At 43.6% G+C, this 16409-nt stretch overlaps 1 protein-coding gene across 2 annotated transcripts in view; it reads left to right on the top strand.

Moving 5' to 3' along the window:
• The window catches only part of CACNA2D3 (calcium voltage-gated channel auxiliary subunit alpha2delta 3), a 1440485-nt gene that overhangs the window by 828306 nt on the left and 595770 nt on the right, over window positions 1-16409 (top strand). For both annotated transcript variants that reach the window (XM_077452052.1, XM_077452053.1), the window contains exon 12: window positions 235-313. In XM_077452052.1, the coding sequence (XP_077308178.1) occupies window positions 235-313 (79 nt within the window). The remainder of the gene's footprint in view (window positions 1-234; window positions 314-16409) is intronic.

The raw sequence follows: 16409 nt of genomic DNA, 5'->3' as shown, positions 1-16409 counted from the left end.
TGGGAACATGAACAGCAATAATAACTTCACAGATTTCATAACCCTTCCCCAAACAGAAACATTTTGGCAGGATTCACCGTAGGTCGAAGACAAAAGGCAATGCTTTCTTTATTTGCACGTATATATTTTTAACATTTTAGTTGAGTTATATTTTACAAAATGTTAAATTTTTTTTAAAAAAACAATAAAAGCAAATGTTCATTTATTCTAACATCCATGTCTCTGTTTTTCTAGGTTCGAATATTCACATACTTGATTGGAAGAGAAGTTGCCTTTGCAGATAACCTAAAATGGATGGCATGTGCCAACAAGGGTCAGTCATGTGATTTTTATTTTTATATATAGATAAATATATAACATGCAAAAGAAGTGTCTAATTACATAGTCAGCATTTGGATTGTGAACATTAAATTGGGGTTCCTATGTTCTCAAACAGGAAATGCCATCAGACTGGCCCTATACTTTGATAGTAAAATAGTTGTTCCACTTGTCAAAACTGCTGGTATTCACTGATTAAAGTTTAAAGGTATCAGTTTGTGGGCAGGATGTACTTACCCTGAGTGTGGGGGTACCTGTTCACCAATGCCTGGGACCAGGTGGGGCCACAATTAAGTGAAAGTCAACATTAAGCATTTTTTGAAACTGGGTTTACTCCCGCTTTTATGAGTTATCCCTTCATGGTGGCCTTCTGTTCCTTACACTTCAACCATGTAAGTGCTTTACAGGCCCTTTTCATCTAGGTACACCATTTACCACCAAGCACCCCTTTATAAATATCCTCAGACCAGACTTTTAAATAGTTAACAATTTTACATAACATGATGCAATAATACACTCCAAAGTGTACACATTTGTCTTCTAACTAACAAGTCCCAAGTAGCAGTCCATAATGGGTGGAGTCCTTGAAAGGGGGATTTCTGTGCTGGGAGTTTGCGGGCTGCTGTTGGTTACATCTTCATAGGCGGACCTCTCTTCACTTTCCTATGCAGCCCGGCTTCAGAAAACTCTTTGAGCCGAGCCTTTCCCCTATTTATATGTAGCACAGAGTGGAGGGCAGAAGCCCAAAAAGCCTTGAGAAAAATGCAGAACCCACATTAACCCTTCCCCACCCCAAGCAGCCTAGCACTATAGTTGACAGTGACACCTGCCTACACATTGCCTGGTCATCTGTTAGTACAGGACCTATTAACCCGATAAACAAAAACCTACAGTATATGCACTGCTATGTGTGCTAAAATGTATGTCCGCACTTCTACTCCTATGTACCAATATTTGGTGACAGGTAGCTTTTGGATGAACCTTTACAACCCAAATCTAAAAGGAGTTTTCCAATATTAAAGTACTGCAAGATCATTGTCTGCAGTGTAGCAGATAACTTGGCTACTACATAAAACTGTTGAAAAGGACTGTAGACATCTAATTTATATGTTGACCATAAAACATGTACTCAGACGTTATGGAGGCTACCATTACTATCCTCCCATTCTGAAAATGCAGGTTGTGTAGCTGTCATGCTGTTGCAGTGTCTTTCCAGGTCAGTAACTCTGAGGGGCTAATTTATAAAGCATTCACATAGCTATTTACCCAGTAAAAGTGCATGTACATTCATTTTGTGTGCATTAGGCAAAAAAACTAATGTTGTTAGGCTATACCCTGTGTTTGTTGATTGAACATCATTGATTTTAATCAGAAAATACTGCACTTGGCCACTAGATGGAGCTAAATATCATAGGCATTAGCTATAATATTTATCTCCATCTAGTGGCCAAATGTGGTATTTTCCTTTTAAATTTAATGATTTACAATCAAAATGCAGATGATATAGAAAAAATGTATATTGACTTAAAAACAGTCAACGTTTTTTTCCTACTGTTTTTCAGTCAATATATATATTTTTTTGTACATTTTGAGATCTGGTGTTGAGCAAGTCCTCTGTTTTAAATCCATGGCACTATTTACTATGCACATGATATAGCCTAATAACATTTGTTTTTGCCCATTCACACAGAACCAGTGTACATGTACTTTCACTGGGTGAATGACTATATGAATTCTTTATAAATCACATATAATATTCCCATTGCACACGTTCCTGGGAATGGTAAGTTGTAGGCCCATGCTGTAGCAACTACCTGCTGTAGACTGGAAACATTGTGAGTCAAAGCACATATTACCTGCACACCATGGAATGTTTCAGGGTCACGCAGGACCTCTTTGTCAGGCATGTGATTATGAAGGGGTCCTGTGTGACCTCACAACGCTGCTCCTGGTTTTTGCAGTGATATTATCAGTGTAACTACTTGCCGACTGCGCTATAACCAAATGATGTCTACAGCATGGTCGTCTAGTTCTGGGAGGGTGACTATTGACATCCTCACAGAACTGGGCCCCCCACACAGATCAGGTTAAAGGGCCAATCACTGAGGCCCTTTACCCTGAGATCAGCTGATCAAGATTTAAACACACTTGCCGGTTATCGGCATTCCTTTCCTCATGCTGTCGCAACGTGAGGAGGGGAGAGCCAGTAACTGGCAAATGGCATGGTGTGCAGGTGATATATGCATTCTTTCTATAGAAATCAACCCAAAAGTGTTGAAGCCACAGACATACAAGGCAGCTAAAGATTTTAGAAAGGTTAGCAATTGCAGATATCAAATCGGAGAAGGAGGACACATGGAATGGGGGGGGGTCTTGTGCAGCAGTAAAGGGGGGTGCACAGCTGTCGATTAAAAAAGTGGGGTGCAAGAGCAATGTTGAGGGGAGATGCCTTTTCATGCATGAGGTAAGAGATGGGCCTACAAGTCAGGTGGTGGTAGTGAAGGTGTATAAGTGAGAGAGGGAGTTGAGGGACAGTAGTTTGTGTGTGGAGGGTTGGTGGTGAGAGCGAGAATAGGTGAGAATCTAGACATGCAGTCTAGTGAGGGGGCAGCCCTTCCATGCATAGAACCTGCCCATCTCACTGCTCACATATATGGAGAGAGACAGGACCGTCTTTAGCGCAGGGCAAACGGGGCACCTGCCCTGGGCCCAATGTTTGTAGGGGGGCCCGCACTGCTACCCGCGAATTGGGGCCCCTATGAAGGTTTTGCAGAGTGCGCAGAGGACACGGGACTGGAGGCTGTATTCCCGTGCTAGCCAGCTGAGAGGGGGCGGGACCGGGAGCTCCACTGATGCTCTGACCCCGCCCCCGTACAGCCTGTATGCTCAGAACAGAGCTGCTGTAGTTAGAGCAGTGATCGGAGTGGGAGTGTCAGTGGAGCTCCCGGCCCCGCCCCCGGACCTCTGTATTCCCCAGCCAGTATAGAGGAGGCGGGGCCGGGAGATCCACTGACGCTCCCACTCCGATCACTGGCTCTCACTACAGCCGCTCTGTTCCGAGCATACAGGCTGCACGGGGGCGGGGTCAGAGCGTCAGTGGAGCTCCCGGCCCCGCCCCCTCTCAGCTGGCTAGCGCGGGAATACAGCCTCCCGTGTCCTCTGTGCACTCTGCAAAACCTTCATAGGGGCCCCAATTTACGGGTAACGGGGCCCCCCTACAAAGCATCAGTGGAGCTCCCGGCTGTTGTAGTGAGATCAGAGAATGGAAGCCCCGCCCACATACCTCTAAATGTATGTAGTGTGTTTGGCTGCCCAGGTATGTCCTTGCACCCATAAAATGCCTGACTGCTTAAACCCTGAGCTGTGTTATTCAACTGTCAAGCTGTGCGTTGCTGAAAGTTCTCTGACCATCACCTGTAGCATGTCCGCAGTCTCTTATTGTCTCCTGCAGTATGTACGCAGTCCCTGATTGTCTCCTGCAGTATGTCCGCAGTCTCTGATTGTCTCCTGCAGTATGTCGGCAGTCTCTGATTGTTTCCTGCAGTATGTCCGCAGTCTCTTATTGTCTCCTGCAGTATGTCCGCAGTCTCTGATTGTCTCCTGCAGTATGTCCCCAGTCTCTGATTGTCTCCTGCAGTATGTCCGCAGTCTTTGATTGTCTCCTGCAGTATGTCCGCAGTCTCTTATTGTCTCCTGCAGTATGTCCGCAGTCTCTGATTGTCTCCTGCAGTATGTCCCCAGTCTCTGATTGTCTCCTGCAGTATGTCCGCAGTCTTTGATTGTCTCCTGCAGTATGTCCGCAGTCTCTTATTGTCTCCTGCAGTAAGTACGCAGTCCCTGATTGTCTCCTGCAGTATGTCCGCAGTCTCTGATTGTCTCCTGCGGTATGTCCGCAGTCTCTGTCTCCTGCAGTATGTCTGCAGTCTCTTATTGTCTCCTGCAGTATGTCCGCAGTCTCTGATTGTCTCCTGCGGTATTTCCGCAGTCTCTGTCTCCTGCAGTATGTCCGCAGTCTCTTATTGTCTCCTGCAGTATGTCCGCAGTCTCTGATTGTCTCCTGCGGTTATTTTTTTAGGTTCACCGCCAGGTTTTTATAGCGCTAGGTACCCCGATATACTACCCAATAATGGTTTTAACCCCCTGATTGCTGCTAGTTAACCCTTTCACCCCCTTTCACCAGCGATCACAGTATAAGTGTCACTGGTGACGCTGGTTAGCCAGTTAGTTTTTAGGTTCCCCGTCAGATTTTTTTATAGCGCCAGGGACCCCCATATACTACCTAATAAAAATGTGAACCCCCTGATTGCCCCTAGTTAACCCTTTCACCACTGATCACCGTATAAGTGTTACGGGTGACTCTGGTTAGTTTGTTTTTTATAGCATCAGGGCACCCACCATTTATTACCCAATAAAGGTTTAACCCCCTGATCACCCGGCGGGTGATATCAATTAGGTTTTAGGGTCAGGGTCTGCGTCGCCCCAGGCAGCGCTAGGTTAGTGCCAGTCCTGCTAACACCCACACGCAAAGCATACACCTCCCGTAGTGCTATAGAATCTGAACAGATCAATATCTGATCTGATCAGATCTATACTAGCGTCCCCAGCAGTTTAGGGTTCCAAAAAAACGCATTGTTAGCGGGATCAGCCCAGATACCTGCTAGCACCTGCGTTTTGCCCCTCTGCCCAGCCCGCCCAAGTGCAGTATCGATCGATCACTGTCACTTACAAAACACTAAACACATAACTGCAGCGATCGCAGAGTCAGGCCTGATCCCTGCCATCGCTAACAGGTTTTTTGGTAGCATTTTATATTTAAATCCGGAAGGCAGTGCTTGGTTTTCGGGGTCCCGTACGTGGCTAGGCTCCCAAAAAGTCCCCCACATGTGGTATCCCCGTACTCAGGAGAAGCAGCAAAATTTATTTTGGGGTGTAATTTGACTTCTGCCCATAGCATGTGTGAGCAATATATCATTTAGTGACAACTTTGTGCAAAAAAAAAAAAAGTTTGTAATATTCCCGCAACTTTTGGCAAAATATAAAATATTCCATGGACTCAACATGCCTCTCAGTAAATAGCTTGGGGTGTCTACTTTCCAAAATGGGGTCATTTGGGGGGGTTTTGTGCTATTTTGGCATTTTATGGCCTTCAAAACTGTGATAGGTAGTGAGGAGTTAAATCAAAAATTTGCACCCTTAGAAATCCTGAAGGTGGTGATTGGTTTTCGGGGTGCCGTGCTCGACTAGACTCCCAAAAAGTCCCACACATGTGGTATCCCCGTACTCAGGAGAAGCAGCAGAATGTATTTTGGGGTGTCATTTCACATATGCCCATAGCATGTGTGAGCAATATATCATTTAGTGACAACTTTGTGCAAAAAAAAAAAAAGTTTGTAATATTCCCGCAACTTGTGGCAAAATATAAAATATTCCATGGACTCAACATGCCTCTCAGTAAATAGCTTGGGGTGTCTACTTTCCAAAATGGGGTCATTTTGGGGGGTTTTGTGCTATTTTGGCATTTTATGGCCTTCGAAACTGTGATAGGTAGTGAGGAGTTAAATCAAAAATTTGCACCCTTAGAAATCCTGAAGGTGGTGATTGGTTTTCGGGTGCCGTGCGCGACTAGACTCCCAAAAAGTCCCACACATGTGGTATCCCCATACTCGGGACAAGTAGCGGAATATATTTTGGGGTGCAATTCCACATATAACCATGGCATGTGTGAGCAATATATCATTTAGTTTTTTTTTTTTTTGTCATTATTCAATCCTTTAGGACAAAAAAAATAAATATTCAATGGTCTCAACATACCCATCAGCAATTTCCTTGGGGTGTCTACTTTCCAAAATGGGGTCATTTGGGGGGGATTTGTACTGCCCTGCCATTTTAGCACCTCAAGAAATGAGATCGGCAGTCATAAATTAAATGCTGTGTAAATTCCAGAAAATGTACTCTAGTTTGTAGACGCTATAACTTTTGCGCAAACCAAAAAATATACGCTTATTGACATTTTTTTTACTAAAGACATGTGGCTGAATAAATTTTGCCCTCAATGTATGACTAAAATTTTGTTTATTCGATTTTTCTTATAACAAAAAGAAGAAAATATCTTTTTTTTTCAAAATTTTCGCTCTTTTTCCATTTATATCGCAAAAAAAAAAAATCGCAGAGGCAATCAAATACCATCAAAAGAAAGCTCTATTTGTGGGAAGAAAAGGACGCAAATTTCGTTTGGGTGCAATATTGCATGACCGCGCAATTACCAGTTAAAGCAGCGCAGTGCGAAATTGCAAAAAGACCTCTGGTCCTTAAGGTGTTTATTGGTCCGGAGCTGAAGTGGTTAATGTGCCCCTTTACTTGCTGAATTATTTAGGATTGCTCCACTGCTCAGTGAGAGGTAATGATGTGTATTAGCCTGTAGCAACCAATCAGCAAACAGCAGTGATCTGCTTTAATCTCTAGCAGCCAATCAGTAAGTGGTAATGATGTGCATTAACCTTTAGCAACCAATCGGCAAGCAGAAATTATGTGTTGTAACCTCTAGCAACCAGCCAGCGAGCAGTAAGGATAGGCTGTAACCTCTGGCAAACAATTGCAATCACTGCGTGATCTGCTGCAGTAAACTGATTTTAAGTCTACCTGCCATTTTTTGTATGTCTCAGAATGGAGGGGGGGCCCCAAGAAAATGTTTGCCCAGGGCCCAATCAAAATTAAAGACGGCCCTGGAGAGAGATATAGGCTGAGGAGATGACCAGCTGTCTGGAAGTTTAACTACTGCTGTCACCATCTCCAGCCTTCTAGATGTCCATACTGTGTAACCTGTGAGGGCTCAGAGAGTAGACAGGCTCGGATATGGCTCCAGCACCAGAGAAGCTCTTGGAAACCTGTTACCATCCCCTCAGGCTATAATTGCAATCATGTGCGATTCTTTATGTACACTACATATCCCATAGTCCACAGTGCCTAGTTGAGGGTGGCTACATTTCTACATACGGTGGGAACATGGTGAAACAACATAATCACCCTCTAACAGAAAGTCAGATCACAGTAAAAAAAAAAGAGTTTAGAGATTTGAAGGAGGCTGAGAGCATAAAAATATACACTGCTAAAAAAAAAAAATGTTAAAGGGACACTTTTTAATCAGAGTATAGCATCAAGTCAATTAAACTCCTGGGATATTGAGATATTGATCTGCTCAGGAATGTTTTTTCAGGTGGAGGCCACTGACATTTTTTCCCTACTCATCTTTTCTGACTATTTTTGCACTAGTTTTGCATTTGTCTAGGGTCAGTGTCACTACTTGTAGCATGCGGTGATACCTGGACCTTATAGAAGTTGCACAGGCAGTCCAACTCCTCCAGGATGGTACATCAATACGTTCATTGCCAGAAGGTTTGCTGTGTCTCCCAACACAGTCTCAAGAGCATGGGGGAGATTCCAAGAGACAGGCAGTTACTCTAGGAGAGCTGGACAGGACCGCAGAAGGTCCTTAACCCATCAGCAGGACCAGTATCTGCTCCTTTGTGCAAGGAGGAACAGGATGAGCACTGCCAGAGCCCTACAAAATGACCTCCAGCAGGCCACTGGTGTGAATATCTCTGACCAAACAATCAGAAATAGACTTCATGAGGGTGGCCTGAAGGCCCGATGTCCTCTAGTGGGCCAAAGGTAATTTAAAGAGTCATTGTAATTATTTGATGAAGATTTTTCTTTTGTTTGTTCACTTTGTTGCATTTGAATCTAAAACAATACAACATTTTCATTTTGACTGATTCGAAAATGTATTATTTTGATCGTTTCAAATCGAAAAAGAATTAGAAATTCGAAGAAAATTTGAAATTTTTGAATACGAATTCCGAAAACGAACTGAACGAATCAACCAAATTTAAATAAACAAAATAACTAGATTAACGAATTGAAATGAAAAAAATAAAACAGATTTTTTTGTCATGCACATGTATACTACTGAGTACCATTTTGAGTTGCTGCAGTGAAATTTCAGCAAAATGGACTAGCCTGCTGCATCATTTTTTCACTTTGATTTTCAGGGTGTCTTTGAATTCAACCTTCTGTAGGTTAATATTTTTTATTTCCATCAAGTGATATGGCACACTTTCTTACCTAACACATTACCCAGTCCATTTCATATTCCTGATATGTGTATACTGTTCCATGTACTTGTGATAAAAATATCCTGTTCTCCTTGTATTGCTTCCTTTGTGTGAAATACCTGGTGTTCTTTCCAGTTTCCCTGCTTTCCTATCCCACACTGACCACACTAGGCGTGAGAGCACATTCTTCCAAAAGGAGACACGTTTTTCTGTGCTGAGAGTACATCCTGCCTGTCTTTCAATGGCCAAGACTTGTGCTGTCATGCCACCGTGTACAGTCATTCACTGGGAAGATCAGTGTAGTGCTCTTTCTCCGAACCCCACATATCTAAGCCCCTTATGTAGCTGAGAACAGAGGTTATGTGATCACTACAAGAAAAAATGTATAATGTTTAATATATAAACACAAATATTGTGCTTTAATTTCTGTTTTCAACTGAATAGGGTGTTTTACAAGGTGAGGGTTCATATAGTTAGAATACAAGCTTGAATAGAATTTTCTTTCATTACCCAGAGTTTAGTGTCACTCTTAGCCCTTGTACACACGGTCGGAGAATCCGTCGGAATGTGTCCTATCGGACCGTGTTGTCGGATAATCCGACTGTGTGTGGTATGCATCGGACTGATTCTGTCGGAATATCCGTCGGACCCAATTTTCCAACTTGTTGGAAATATTTTCCGACCAACTGGTTCGATCGGACATACTCCGATCATGTGTAGAGAATTTTGATTGGACCAAGTGCCACGCATGCTCAGATCAAATTCCTACATCAAAGCTATTGGCTACTAGCCTGAACGTAGTCCCATCGTAACGAAATTACGTCATCACGTTCTGAATGATCGGATTTTTCGACAACTTAGTCCGACTGTGTGTATGCAACAGTTTCGGACAAGATCCGACAGACAGAATCCGACGGATTTGGTTGTCGAAATCTCCGACTGTGTGTACAGGGGCTTAGACCTGTTTCACCTTTTCACAGCTTGTAAAGGAGCGGTGTGAACAGCAATCTTTGACAAAGCATTTAAAGAGGAAGTAAACCCTCTCTAAAAAAACAAAAAAAAAACACCCTGCAGGACAAAGGCATAATGAGCTTGTATGCATAGCATACTAGCTCATTATGAGTTACTTACCTGAGATTGAAGCCCCCACATCGACCCTCGTTCACCTCCTCTGTCGCTGCCATATCTCCCGGAGTGACTTCCGGGTATCGCTGCTCCGGCGCTGCGACTGGCCGGAGAAGCAATGATGTCACTCTAGCGCATGCGCGTGGGAGCCGTCGGTGACGACACGATCGCCTTCACTAACGGCGCACTCATTGCACCTGCGCCGTTGTCTACAGCGAGCATGCGCCATAGACATCGTGCCCGTTTTTTGGAAAATATCTCGTTAACCGTGCAGGTTAAGGAGATATTTCTTGCACCTACGGGTAAGCCTTAATCTAGGCTTAGCTGTAGGTTAAAGTGGTCTGTAAGGGTTTACAACCACTTTCAAGAGCATTCAGCAAGCTTTGTTGAGGTTCTAAAGTACCATTCAACTCCAGTTTGTAAATGTTGAACACAGATCCTTTGATTGCCACTTTAAGCAAGCTTCTAGCAGGCTTCATCGGGCTTTCAACAAGCTTCAAGAAGTGCTGAAACCTGCTAGCACCTTGCAATCAGCACTCCCATTAGGATCTGGGTTCAGCATTTACAAACTGGAGCTAACTGGTACTTTAAAAGCTTCAACAAAGCTTGCATGAAAGCTCTGCAATTGCTTTTTCACAATGCTCTTATACAAGCTTAAGCCTGTGTGAAACAGGCCTCAGGCATTGTATTTGAAGGAACAGTGGTGGAACTACCAAGGTCACAGAGGTTGAACTTGCAACCGGGCCCTGGTGTTCTGCCATCTGGGGGGGGGGGGGGGGGGTGCCAAGACAGCCATGTGTCTGGGGCAGTGTTAACAGATGCTTTTCTCCTGTCTACGCGCCTATAAAAATGTCCATGTCAGCCACTTTGAACTGTGCATGTGCAGTTCCGGAAGCAACCGATTAGACCCCTTTCAGACTGGGGGGCTTTGCAGGCACTACAGCGCTAAAAATAGCGCCTGCAAATCGTCCTGAAAGAGCCGCTCTTCACACTCCAGTGTGAAAGCCTGAGAAGAAAACATTACCAAGGTTGCAAAGGTCACACTTGCAACCAGGCCCTGGCATTCTGCCACTGTTGAGGGGCTTCAAGACGGCAGGAAGGGGGCCCACTGCAGAACATCTGAAAGGGTCCCGCTGTGGGACCATAATAAAGGGACCAGGGATCAGTAGGAAAGGCTCAAATGGAAGCGCCCTGGGACCAATGGAAAGGGCCCCCGGGATGAGGACAGGTGGGCCCTTCATGGCTTCTTGCAGTTGGGCCCTGAAGATTTTAGTTACACCTCTGTGAAGGAAGAATGCATATTCATGTAGTGTGCAGAGATCAGGCATTCCCAATGTTCCTATTTTCTTGGGGCGACAAAAGTGATGCCCCACAAATGAAGGTCATCAGCTAAATCCATTAAATATAAAGATCCCTGCCCAATGTATATGAAATGTACTACATGCGGTGCCTATAGGTACATTTTCAGGGTTTACACAAACAAACAGCATATCTTGAAACGTAAAGTCATTTTTGCTCTGTTGAGGCTCTGCAGATGCCTCTAGTCCTCATTGTTATACCGCACACTGCCTACTGCATTCTTCTCCACCTCCCATCAGTCAGCTGTTTGTCCTCGGTCATGTTGTCTATAGAGAACTAGAGGCATGCAGCGTATCGCAGGAAAATGAAAGTACATCTAATCTCGAATGCTGTCCAAAAGCTCAGGCCACAATCCACCAGTGGGCTGGCCAAACACTCAGCAGTCAAAGAGGTCAGCGACCCGAAAATCAATTTTTCTTGAAAACGGTTTCTTCCCCCAGAGCACCTCGCAACACGCAGCAGTGTGCAAAATTTCCGCTTGGCTGGCTATTGGACAGCTCCATTGTCCTGGCCATGGATCACAGGGGAGCCTCCATCCACCTTGCCTATAATTCTATCGCTCGGTTTTGTAATGTGAATATGGTAATCCCTCCCCTTGCACATTTGCCATTAGATTTGATGCAGAAGTAGGACATATCTTGTGGGAGAGGGGGTTTAATGACGCATGGCAGCAGCCCATTTTAAATACATTAGAACAATCAAGAGCAAGCAATCCCAGCAGAGGCGCTTGTGAAATTGACATTCCATTTTCCTGTCGTGCTATAAGCAAGTATACTTTTGAAAGTTAAATGACAGGATTAGGTGATTTTAATCAGGTCGTTAATTGAACACGGGTACCTCACACAAAGCGTATGCCACGTCTAAAGTAATCAGAAGCAGATTTGCCCTCATCTGTTTGTATTAAAATCTATTTTCACCAGCTGTACACACAGACAGTCCTAGTGAGTCAATGTCTGTCCTATCTATTTTAAACAATCCCAAAAAGAAATAGAATTATTCATAAAAAGGACTTAAATGGTATTTTTTTTCCATTCTATGCATAAAATGCCAAATTTTTATTAGTCTATATAATATACACACATTGCAACGTTACAACTATGTGCACATGTTTGCAGTTCCTATGATTCTGATGAGTTGTGTTTAATAAAAGGTAATATGAATGAAAGTGTATCTGAACACCAAACAAATGTACAACATAATGTTGCAGTATATCAGTCATTAGATATGGTTGCTGCATTATTTTTTCATGCTTTTTCATGCTTTGTTTCCCTTTTTAATTGGTAATCCTTCAAACACCACCCTTCCTGTTCTTGGGTAGCTATGCTCATTTACTCTAGTGTATCTATGGCAGAAGGCATGATTGCCACCCAGACTGAACTTCAAACATGTCTGCATCTGCTATTCATATTACTTTACTTGGGGGTTGGGAGAATACAAGTGTTGCACCCTTCTAGGCTAAGAATGCTGGGTACATTTAATGTGGCTTGCTCTGTAGGCCAGTGGTCATCAGCCCTGTCCTCAGGGTCCACTAACAGGCCAGGTTTGCAAGGTAAATGAAATACATCACAGGTGATATCATTTACCTGCTCAGTGATTGCAGTATTCTAGTCTGCATCTCCCCAAGGTAATCCATAAAACCTGGCCTGTTAGTGGGCCCTGAGGACAGGGTTGATGACCACTGCTGTAGGCAGAGGAGCTGTGATATGCTGTTTTGTTCTGTTCTGGGCATATAATTGATTCCCCTTGAGCCTATTGAGAACTTCCCAGAGCTCAGGGTTGGGAAATTCAAAGGCCCAGGCAGGGCTCTTACCTTGCCCTACTCAATCCATGGGGAAATATGAACAGATGGGGGGGTAGGAGGCAGGTTAAAATCCGGGAACCCTGGAGAAAGGGGGTCCTTGTGCTTCAGGGGGCTGCTAAGTCCCACAGCCTACTTGACTGGCTGCTGGATTACTCCCTCCTCTGGATCAAGCCCATGGCCTTGCTACTACAGTGATTCATGAGTAGAGCAAAATCTCCTGAGCTACAGATTAACTATGGTCCCCAGCTGTGGATGTTAAAAAAAAGACTCCAGTGTGTCTAGTGTTTTATTCTATCTTGTGGTTTTCAGCTGCAAGAACCCAGAATCCTCCAGGCTGCTCAGACTCCTCCAGGCTGCTCCTAATAACTACCCAAACATATCTTGTGGTCATCACCTGCAGTAAACTTAGACTGTTCTAGTCTACCTCCATGTCTTACTCAGGCTTTACCACTCTCCTAGTCTACAGCTGGGAATGAAAGACTGTTGCTACTACCTAGTGGAAAGGCGCCTTACTAGTTTTGTGCTTAATATTCTACTGGTCCACAGCTGGGAGTGAAAGACTGTGTTGCTGTCACCTAGAGAAAGTGTTCTTTGCAAAATCTGTGCTTTGTCTCTTTGGAGCATACCATACCTCATTGTCCTGCCCAGTTACACATTTTCAGCAATAAAAAAAAATAAATAAAAATTAGATTAGATTAGGCTGCTTATTGAGCCAGAGTGAGTAAACCGTTGCTGTGTGCCTGGCTACATTTGTACTAATCTTGGAAAAGAACGTGTTAAATTATAGCAGCTTGTAGGCAGGTTGAAAATGTGTACAGCTCAGTTAGCCAGCCCAGGCTGGGTATTTGTTAATTGTTTTAGCTCAGTTCCTGGGTTTTTTGGTCCTAGCCAGTCCACCTGCCCTATAAAAAGGGGGGCTAATATCCGGAGAGGGGAAACGGGATTGCAGGTACCGCTGGGTTCAAGGGTTGCAGTCCCCTCATGCCAATGCTGAAGGAACCAGGGATTGTGGAGGACATCCAAACCATAGACAATGCCATAATGGACTCTCACTTTGTGGAGGTATGTCTGTGCCACCACATTATTCTAGTTAGGATTAGGGACAAGTCAGGTTCATGCTGTCATGTCCAGTAAAGTTATGTTAACCGTTTTGAGCCTGGTCTGAAGTTGTTCAAAGGGGTATTGGTTCTGGCATTTTCCAAAAGAATCTGGGTCTGTAAAGTACTACAGGGAATGAAGTAACACTGCTACAAAGGGTTAACTCAGCAAGTCAAGGAAGAGTAATGCTTTTGCTAGGGGTAACAAAGGGAAGGAGCAATGCTACAAGCAACCAACAATTAAGCGTAATACCCAGTAAAGGTGACAGCTCCTCTGGTAGCGAAGGGGGCGATGTTCTGGCTCTCTCCCTAGAGGTCGATATTGAATAGCAACTGGATCGGAACCTGCTATATGGAGATCTATGACCTGAACATTAGGTATGGAAGGAGTTAAGTGAGCATGCATAAGGTCCATGCTAAGTGCTTGACGGGACCCAATTCTTTTACTGGGTGTGAGGTTACAGAGATACGCAGGACTGGTGGAGTGAGCACAGGCTCAGCGCATCCCTCCTAATGCAAATTACAAGGTACAGTGTGTAGTGACATGGGACAAGCCATTTTTCATAGGAACTCTGCACTTTATCACTGCATATAGTTGAAGCTCATCTTTAAGTTGGGGACTGCCGTATTGTTACAATTTTCACATAACCGCAGTCTCCACCTGGTCCTGAGCATCGATGAGAGCGATCCACCGAGAGGTACCCCAGGTGCACCAGTGACCCCACCCACACACTGGCGTAGTCAAAGAAAGAATCTGTCTATAGGTTCCTCCTGAGAGTAGCGCTACACAAGAAAGATACATTTGTGCTTCCAGTTTAATTTATAGGAAGCGAGACAGACACTGAATTCCTGGCAAGATCAACAGTTATTTTCTGTACTTGCCGAAATGTTCTTAGACTGAAAAAAAAGAAGACAAATGCAGTCACCACATCTAAGTACGAGTAAGCTTCAATATAGTATCCCTTTTGGTTCAATAGTTTTTATTTATGTTAAACCTGATCAAAAGTCCAACTTTTCCCCTCCTCTATTCATACCACCCCCCCGGAAACCCCCCATAAGTATATTATGCTGTTGTTTTGATGTTTTATTTGCTCTTTTTTTACTATTCCTTTTCATAGTTTTCAGGCTGAGCACTTGGTATCACACAAACCTCTTCCTCTTCCTCTTTGTCTGTCCTCTGAGCTGGTTTGTCCCCAGTGATTTAGAAATTGGCACTGCCACAATATCAGCTCTGCTCTCTGCACCATTACACAGTGATTTCAGGGTGTGGTGATGTCTCCAAAGGGAACAAGCCCAGATGGGGCCACCCTCAGTATGTTCATAGTCTCTCAGGTTCAATAAAGCTGGGCATCATTCAACCTTGAAGACTGAGGACATCTTGTGATGGAGAAGAGGTACTACGGAGGACAGCTCCCTATTAAAGTATTGCTAGCCAGAGCTGCTTTTTTTAACAGGCTGGGGGACACTTCCAAAAACATTTGAGCCTGAAGTTGGACTTTAGAAACAGGTTGAAAGACCACAATTGGTACAACTGCATTAGTGTGATATTTGATTAATCTGTTATCTTAATAGCTATGCTCCACTACATACATGTATAGCAAACATGCAAATTCACAATGGGGTGGGTTTACTAAATCCAATCTGTAAAGTAACAGTTACGGAACCAACTCCCTGATCCATGGTGGCACACAGGATTAGGGTGTTGGTTCTGGTACTTTACAGATTGGTCTCCTCGGGATTGATATGATGGACATATATTTCCTTATCCCTGGGACCTTTCTCTGATTATACTTACCGTATTTCTCGTCGTATAACACGCACAGGTGTATAACACGCACATTCATTTTAAGAGGGACGTTTCAGGAAAAAACTTACATTTTTGTATTGGCGTATAACACGCACACGCTATTTGCACCCGATTTTCATGGTGAAAAAGTGAGTTTTATATGCCAATAAATAGAGTACTTAAAGCAGTCCATGTTATACCGCATATATCTAGTCTTCCAAGAATATGGAGGTGGAACCAGGATTAATACTTTTTTATTAACTTTGTGGTCCCTAATTTTTTGCGATCTGACATAACAGTGGTTGGCATATATTATACAGGACCATGTGTTCTGGTCTACTTCCTTTCTGCTGCTGCTCCCCTTTTATACCTCCCTGCAACCTGGGATGATGTGACTACTTCTCTGTACATATTTGGTGATTTTACGTGAGATGTTTCATATTTGATGTGCAGTATGTCATGCATGAGCACAATGTCTTGAAGAAGCGGCAATAACAGTAAAACACGTCACTGACTCTGTACATTTGAGAGTAATTCCTCTATTTGATACATTGAATGGTTGATTATTTGTATCTGTGTTTTTTTTTTTAATTTGTTTAATATATTTTCATACGTCTAATTTGTATTGTCATTTAAATACCGGCGGGTCGCTCTTGAACACCTTTTTTTCTACTTTTTTGTTTCTTGTGGATTGGCGACCCCTCAGGTCTCTTTTAGCTATAGGCTTGTCAGCCCCACCTTTTCTATATTTATTAGTGTTAGGGTGCTGTACATAGCTTCCTGAAAACATCACAGCACCTGCCTCAGTACTC

This window comes from Lithobates pipiens, unplaced genomic scaffold (assembly GCF_037356315.1).
Source record: "Lithobates pipiens isolate NorthernLeopardFrog02 unplaced genomic scaffold, aLitPip1_a1.2 Scaffold_23, whole genome shotgun sequence".
NCBI lineage: Eukaryota > Metazoa > Chordata > Amphibia > Anura > Ranidae > Lithobates > Lithobates pipiens.
This window is presented reverse-complemented; position numbering and strand designations above follow the sequence as displayed.